The sequence below is a fragment of the Olea europaea genome, unplaced genomic scaffold (assembly GCF_002742605.1).
Source record: "Olea europaea var. sylvestris unplaced genomic scaffold, O_europaea_v1 scaffold44, whole genome shotgun sequence".
Lineage (NCBI taxonomy): Eukaryota > Viridiplantae > Streptophyta > Magnoliopsida > Lamiales > Oleaceae > Olea > Olea europaea.
The window spans coordinates 666,113-674,596 of NW_019262707.1; the positions used below are offsets into that span (position 1 = coordinate 666,113).

The 8,484-nt window shown below is 39.7% G+C and overlaps 1 protein-coding gene across 1 annotated transcript; it reads right to left on the bottom strand.

The window, feature by feature from the left end:
* Positions 1-6,430: 6,430 nt before the first annotated feature.
* LOC111387969 lies at positions 6,431-7,476 on the bottom strand. Its single transcript, XM_023012615.1, has 3 exons — positions 7,102-7,476; positions 6,532-7,053; positions 6,431-6,457 (listed from the first exon to the last, which is right to left on the bottom strand). The coding sequence occupies exons 1-3, from the start codon at positions 7,474-7,476 to the stop codon at positions 6,431-6,433; spliced, it is 924 nt and encodes a 307-aa protein (XP_022868383.1).
* Positions 7,477-8,484: the final 1,008 nt, after the last annotated feature.

Sequence of the window (8,484 nt, forward strand, 5' to 3'; positions counted from 1 at the left end):
AAAATCCGAATCCTACATGATTAAGAACAATAGTTTCTATCCTAGTTAAAGTAGACTAGCATTATAAAGGAATTTAATAGTTTCTGGAAAATTATTATGATTAAGTTTTAATCAATTATCTTTAAATTTTATAATTATCAATACTAAACATATTTTATTCCTAATGGCCGAGAATTGTAAACTGTATGCATGGTAAATAAATTAGAATTTCATTTATACCTTGATTCTTCCATTGATTCCATCTTAATTCAACTTATCCAAAATATCATTTTCTTAATCCTAATATATATAATTAATTATTATCTATCAAAGGAGTCCAATATTGATATAGCAATTTAGTCCATATTGATAACTAATATTATTAACTAAGTAGTTTTCTTAATTGGCTATAACTCGAGTTTAACTTGACCAAATTAAATTTTTCTTGAGTCCATAATTCGCCATTTATTACGAGCTTCAAAATGAGCCCAATATTGATAGGGTAATTCTAACTCCTACAATAATTAACTATTTGGCCTATTTAATAAAGGTATAAAATCTGAAACTTATTTTCACTTTGGTCCCTCAACTATAAAGATATTCACATAGATCCAAATTAACTATAGAGATAACCAATTAACTTGTATAAGGACTTAACTGAACATTGCATTCCTATTAAATAAATTAATGCTAAGTAAAAATTCGGGATTTTACAACCTACCCTCAAAATAATTTCATCCTCGAAATTTACCTTAAGTTAGTTGAAAAGTTCGGGATACTTCATTTTCATCTCTTCTTCCTTTTCCCAAGTTGCTTCTTCCATTCCATGATTGCGCCATAAGACCTTGATTAAAGGAATTTCCCTGTTTCTCGGTACATGAATCTTTCTTTCTAGTATCCTCAGTGGCATTTCTTCATAGGTGTTTTTTTTTTTTTAAGCAAATACCACTAGTGTGGTTTATTTTATATAATGAAAAGCGGGAAAACAAATAGAGGAGGGGGGCATGGACCTGACCTCCAGCAAATGTAAATTGTAACAAATATTTGAAGATAAAATGCAATCACAGTAAACAAGACACGAACAAAAACTAATGAAAGGTACTCATGGGTATTCCCGAGGGTAAATCTTCGGGTGGTAGTACATAGACATTGATCGAGTCATGCGTCTGGTTTGAAACATTTTCGGATCATAGTAGTCTGCGATGTCTGGCTCGCTTGTTGGAGAGGGGTCTCGCCTGCGTGTAGGAGCCTGCTTTGTTGATAAGTACTGTTCAGATGGTGGTGCACTGAATGTCGGGCGAAAAGCGGGTGCATCTGATCTCATTGTACTAGTCATAGGTGCGACTAATCTCATGGTGTTCTGTGCTACGACATCTGAATCGTGGGAGATTGACCTGCTTGCTATAGGGACATCGTCCTCTGCATTTTGCATGCAGTTTCCAAGGCCCATGCCATCCATGTCTCTCTGTATATGTTCTTTCACCTTATTGTGTGTAGGAGCTGTGATAGAAGGACTAGGTAAAGGTGTATGCGTAGGAGTCTTACTCACAGAAGGTCCCTCTCCAAAGAGCTTAAAAACCAAGTCCTCAATAGCAAATCTCATGGTAGATCCAACTTTCATTCCATGGTCCTTCTTAAAGTGATCAATCAACATATGCTTGACACCATGTCGCTCTGAGCTGATCTCAGCCAACAACCCCTGTGCAAGAGTGGTTTGAGGAACTTTCCCGATACCTGATCCCTACGCTGACTGAGTACCATCTGTGTGTGTCTTCAATGGTGGAGAACTCATATGCGTCGGCTCAGGGGGTACATCAGTAGTAGCTGTGGGAATAGGAGCTATGGAAGTAATAATAGGAGAAGTGGGTACCTCGATAGGAGCATTTGGAGTAGGCTCAGCAACTGAATGAATATACGGAGGTACCTCTAGATCAACTGTGATACGAGTAGAGGTAGGAACAGCCGATGCAGATTCTGACTCTGTCACAACTACGGTAGTAGTAGTGGGAAGCACAGAAGGCACTACTGAAACTGGAACCCACTGTTTCTTTGGCTCCACAAACGTTACCTTGCCCTTATCCTTATCAGTCCTAGTAATAGGGGGCCGAACAGGGGGGTGCGCAACAACTGCAGGAGGAGGAGGAGGAACCGTAGTACACTGATCATAAGAATGACCCAAGTGTTTACAAGAAAAGCAAAAAATTGGCCGCTTCTCATAGATAACTGTCTGCCAGAAGCCACGGTTACCAGCACGCTCAATCCAAACCCTGTCGGGCAACTTATGCCCCAAGTTCACCTCAATGCACACCCTTGCCTCACTAGGTCGTCTCAAGTCGGTGGTGGCCTCATCAATTCTCTAGGGCATTCCTATTGCCCCCGATAAGGCAAAAAGGAACCCCTTCGCACGTAAATGTACTGGAAGCAGAGGGAACGATACCCATACAGGAACTATCGGAGTCTCTTGCTCAGGTGTAAAGTCACATGTCCACTTAAGGATTCTCATCAGACAACCATCAATATACCATGAAGGTTTAAGAAAAAGCCTGCTGTAATCCTCCTCATGTGTAAGGTGTATAAGAATGTGTGTTGTGTCGATCAATCCCACCTCGAAACAACCATGGAACCCAAACATAGAAAAAATCTCACGTACCTTCCTCATGGTTGGCTTGCGATGTGGAAATTTCCCCACAAGTGTATACTTGTAAGGATCAGCGAGTGTAGCCTCCTCGGACTCAGTCAAAACTATTGCCGGCTCACCCATATGTATAAAGGGTTCTTTAGCAGAAAACCCAGCAGTGGAAGAGTCATCTATACCCTGTATAACCGATGCAAACGACTTTCGTGAACTCCGTTCAGCTTGAGACAGGCCCTGACGGCCAGAAACTGCAGTAGCATAGGTCTTTCGGCCCTGGTTGAGCACTGTCTGGGCCTCATGTGAAAAAACCGATGATGGAATTGGGTCCGTAACAAAATTCCCCACATTCTGGTGAAGTGTCACCGGCGCGTGACCACCACGCGCCGGCCGTTGACCGGCGACGATTTTCCAACGGTGTCAGAAAATTATGATTTTCACAGGCAGATGCGGAATTTCATGCTGATCATCACGGTATGTTCCGTTTTCCAAAACAAGCTCAGGATTAGCCGGAATCTGTGATTTTCCGAGCGACTAGCCGAAAATTGCGATCGCCGGTGAGGGCGCGTCCGGAGTCTGAATTGGATGAATTTTTAGTCGAAGGTTCGCTTTTCATGGGTAATCTGATGGTAAGGCGCGTGTCCCTATTTGAGTTCTGTGGAAGGATTAATTGAAAAATCAATTTTTGGCCCCTCGGGATCTGATCTGTCAATTTCGGGCGATTCGGATGAAATCTCTACCACCCCCAGGGTTTTCGGCCCTTCTGGAATCATTGGTGATGGTCCCAGACCCTGATTCAATGTGTAGGGGGGTGTTTCGACGACCTTGGGATTCATGCCATGATTTTTCAAACTCAGATCTATTGAGTTGGGGGATGAATCTGATATTGGCATTTCTTCATAGGTTAAATCCTGTTGTACGTCTAAATTTTGATGGTTGATCACATGAATAGGGTCCTGTAAGTATTTGCGCAACATTGATACGTGAAAAACATTATGTACTGCTGAAAGTTCTGATGGCAATGCCAGTCTATATGCCACATCTCCAATTCTTTCTAATACATCAAATGGTCCAATGAATCTTGGTCTCAATTTTCCTTTCTTTCCAAATCTAAGTACTCCCTTCATTGGAGCTACTTTTAAAAATACTTTGTCACCGATTTGGAACTCAAGATCTTTTCTCCTTCTATCAGCATAGCTTTTCTGTCTATCCTGTGCAGCCTTAATTCTGTCTCGAATCTTATCCACAGCTCGTACTGTTTGATCAACAATCTCGGGTCCTAGGATTCTTCTTTCTCCAACCTCATCCCAATAGATAGGTGATCTGCACTTCCTACCATATAATGCCTCATAAGGTGCCATGCCTATAGTTGTTTGAAAACTATTGTTATAGGCAAACTCTACTAAAGGCAAATGTGTTTCCCAGCTGCCACCGAGATCTAGTACACACGCTCTTAACATATCTTCGAGTGTCTGAATTGTCCTTTCAGATTGTCCATCAGTCTGTGGGTGATATGCAGTAGTAAATTTCAATTTTGTCCCCATAGCGTTTTGTAGACTTTTCCAAAATTTTGACGTGAATCTCGGGTCTCTATCTAAAATAATAGAAATGGGGACCCCATGTAACCTGACTATTTCTTTAACATAAACCTGTGCATATTATTCCATGGTAAATGTCATCTTGACTAGAAGAAAGTGGGCTGACTTTGTAAGACGATCCACTATTACCCAGATAGCACTGTTTCCTTTAGCGGATCTCGAAAATCCTACCACAAAATCCATGGTAATGTGTTCCCATTTCCACTCCGGTATATCTAGTGGTCTAAGCAACCCTGAAGGTCTCTGATGTTCTACTTTCACTTGCTGACATACCATACATTTACTTACAAAAAGTCCTATCCCTCTTTTCATGTTTCTCCACCAAAATGTATTTCGAAGGTCTCGATACATTTTTGTACTGCCTGGATGTGCTGTATAAGCAGTAGAATGTGCTTCTTCAAGAATTTCTTTCCTTAATCCCTCATCCTTAGGAACACATAATCTGCCTTTATACATAAGTACCTTGTCCTCAGTTATTGCAAATCCCTTTCACTTATCTGTCCCAACTTTAGCCATAATTTTACACAAAAATGGGTCATTCTTTTGGGCTTCTCTAATCCGTTCTCTAAGAGTGGGTTGAACCATTAGAGCTGCACCAATTGCTTCCTGTACAGAAGGTGCAACAACCTCTAGCCTCAAATTTTCAATTTCTTTAATTAACTGTTCTTGAGTGGGTAGAGCTGTCAACTTTCCAGTTGTTTTTCTACTTAGAGCATCAGCAACTACGTTGGCTTTACCTGGATGGTAAAGAATGGTGCAATCATAGTCTTTGACCAATTCCAACCATCTCCTCTGTCTCATATTTAACTCCTTTTGAGTAAAGAAGTATTTGAGACTTTTGTGATCAGTGTATATCTCACATTTTCCACCATAGATATAGTGACGCCATATTTTTAATGCGTGAACTACTGCTGCAAGTTCTAAGTCATGTGTTGGATAATTATGCTCATATGGTTTTAATTGTCTAGAGGCATAAGCAACAACCTTTCCATGTTGCATCAACACACACCCCAAACCTTGTTTAGAAGCATCACTGTATATAACAAAACCTTCTGAGCCGTCTGGTATTGTCAATACTGGCGCTGAAACTAATCTCTGTTTCAGTTCTTGGAAGCTACTTTCACACTTATCTGACCATTGAAACTTCACTCCCTTTCTAGTTAATTGTGTCAGTGGACCAGCTATCTTAGAAAATCTTTCAATAAATCTCCAGTAATAGCCAGCCAGACCCAAGAAACTACGAACTTCGCCTACATTGGTTGGTCTAGACCAATTTGTTACAGCTCCAACTTTAGCTGGGTCTACCTCAATTCCTTGAGCAGTGACCACATGACCAAGGAAGTCAATACGATCCAGCCAGAATTCACATTTTTTGAATTTAGCATACAACTTCTCCTTTCGAAGAGTATTCAATACCACTCTCAACTGTTCTTCATGTTGCTGTTTATCCTTTGAGTATACCAATATATCGTCAATGAAGACTATAACGAATTGATCTAGATATGGATGAAAAACTCGGTTCATCAAGTCCATAAACACAGCTGGTGCATTGGTTAAACCAAATGGCATCACCGTAAACTCGTAGTGCCCATACCGTGTTCTAAACGCCGTTTTAGGAATATCACAATCCTTTATCTTGAGTTGGTGATAACCTGATCTCAAATCTATTTTTGAGAACACCTTTGCACCCTTCAATTGATCAAAAAGATCCTCTATCCTTGGGAGTGGATATTTGTTCTTTATAGTCAAATGATTAATATCTCTATAATCAATACACATCCTCATTAACCCATCTTTCTTTTTAACAAACAATACCTGCGCTCCCCATGGGGATACACTTGGCCGGATGAAACCCTTATCCAATAATTCCTGTAGTTGTATCTTCAACTCCTGTAATTCTTTTGGTGCCATCCTGTAAGGAGCCTTAGATATTGGCGCTGCCCCAGGGGTCAAGTAAATTGTGAACTCTACTTGTCTATCAGGCGGTATACCAGGTAAATCCTCAGGAAAAACATCCACAAACTCATTAACTACTAGTACATCTTCTATTTTTCTTTCGGTTTGGGGCTTACTAATTATATTCAATAGAAATCCTTGACAAGTATTCTTTCTCAACATCTTTTGTGCTTTCATTGCAGATACCAATCGAGGTAGGGTCCCAATTTTTGTTCCAAAGAATCGAAAATTTTTTTCTCCAGGTTTTTGAAATAAAACTTTCTTCTTATGGCATAAGATGGTTGCATAATTTCTACCCAACCAGTCCATACCCGAAATTACATCAAAGTCTTTCATCCTCAAAAGGTACAAATCTGCCTTTAGTACTTTTCCTTCGATCTCTAACTTAACATCTTTAACCATTTGATTGGTATTAACCACTTCGCCTGAGGGTGTATTAACTTCTAAAATGCTATTCATTTTTACGAATTCACTCCCAATCTTATCCATGAAAATTGTAGAAATAAATGAATGAGTGGATCCAGAATCCATAAGGACAATAGCAGGTACGTCAGATACTGGTAACATACCTGTTATTACGTCTGTGTTCTGATCCTCCTTTTCTCCTGTCAAAGCAAATACTCTGGCCTTTCCCTTCTTAAGTTGGTCACCTTCTCTCTTCTTCTCTGGACATTCTTTGAGGAAATGACCACTCTTACCACAAATGTAGCATACTCCCTTTCCCTGAAGACATTCACCCAAGTGTCGCTTGTTGCAATTGGAGCATTGAGGAAAAGTTTTATTTGAGTCTGACCCAATCTTTCCTTTCTTATTCTGGTTCCTACCTTTCTCCTTATCATGACCTTGCCACTTTCTCTTTATAGACGACTCGGTGCTGGGTTGGGTTTTCTTTTCCAGTCCTAAGCCATTAGAGGTTGCTTATGCTCGACGTACAACCTCTGCATAAGTAGTATACTGTTGGGCTGCCATGATTCCCTTGATCTCTGGCCTTAACCCCATCTCAAACCTTTTAGCCTTTGTCAGCTCAGTGTTCACCATATGCGGTGCATACCTAGAAAGTCGTTCAAATTTTCTTTCATACTCCCCAAGTGGCAAATTTCCTTGCGTGAGCTGGAGAAATTCTACCTCCTTTTGATCTTTCAGAGACTGGGGAAAATATTTACCCATCAGCGACTCCTTGAACTGGTTCCAAGTGAGGTTACGTTGTTGTTCTGTAGTTCTAGTACGTGTTTCAGACTCCCACCAATGTCCAGCATCATCAGTCAACATAAACTTTGCACAAGAAACCTTTTGAGCATCATTGCAGTTCATTTACTCGAAGATCCCTTCAAGTCTTCTCAGCAACTCCTCAGCTGCGAAAGGATCACCTTTACCATCAAAGGACGGAGGTTTAAAGCGACGAAACTGTTCAACAATTGAGCTCATGGTGTTGGCACCTCCTGTTGCATTATGAGGTGCCGCTTGAGCCTGCTGCCTGCCCAAGTCTTGCACTGCCCTTAGTAAATCTCTGAACATAGTAGCTTGATCTTGTTGTCGTCATGCCATTTCCTTGAAGTAAAAGTAATTTATCTTAAGAACTGCTCAACCATACTACACTCTTCCTAAAGGTTTTTCTATATTTAGTCATGTCTTTTGTGTATGTTATGCTAAGGCCAAGTGTTATGCACTAAGGTTCTAGTCATATAAGAATTGCTTTACTAATCATACAATCCTACACAAAATAATCATTTGCTTAATTAACATTCTCCCTTAAAGTAAAATGACGTGTAGAAAAAAAAAGTCATGCAATTAACTAGTATGCACTGAAATATAAATGGTAATATCAATAAAAATATTCTTCATCCTTACATATCTTAAAATATTGGACAGTGATAGATTGATGAGCATTGGATTCCATGGATCTCGTAACTTATAAATTTTTGTAAAATTGTTTTTTTTTTTGGTATAAAAGTTTCTAAAATGAAAGAATTTCTAAAATTGAAGTGGGTTTAAAACATTATTTTTCGTCTTATCGATTTGAATAACGTGCAACTAAAAAGGCTTCCAGGTGAGGAGGGGGGTCACAAGTGGACCGCTTAAATCCCAAGCTCGCGTTAGACAGTTTAGGCCTTTTTGACAAAGCCTCTTAGTTTTACAAATACTCAAAGCAAGAAAACTCAAACAATGAATCTCCCAAAAAAGATTAAATATATATAGCTTTTTTTTTTCAAAATTTTTAAATTTTGAAAATCTACAGGAAAGTAAACCATTGCTCTGATACCAAGCTGTAACGCCCCGAATTCTTTAGCAACCCGGAACGTTACCAAACGTGAATTGATT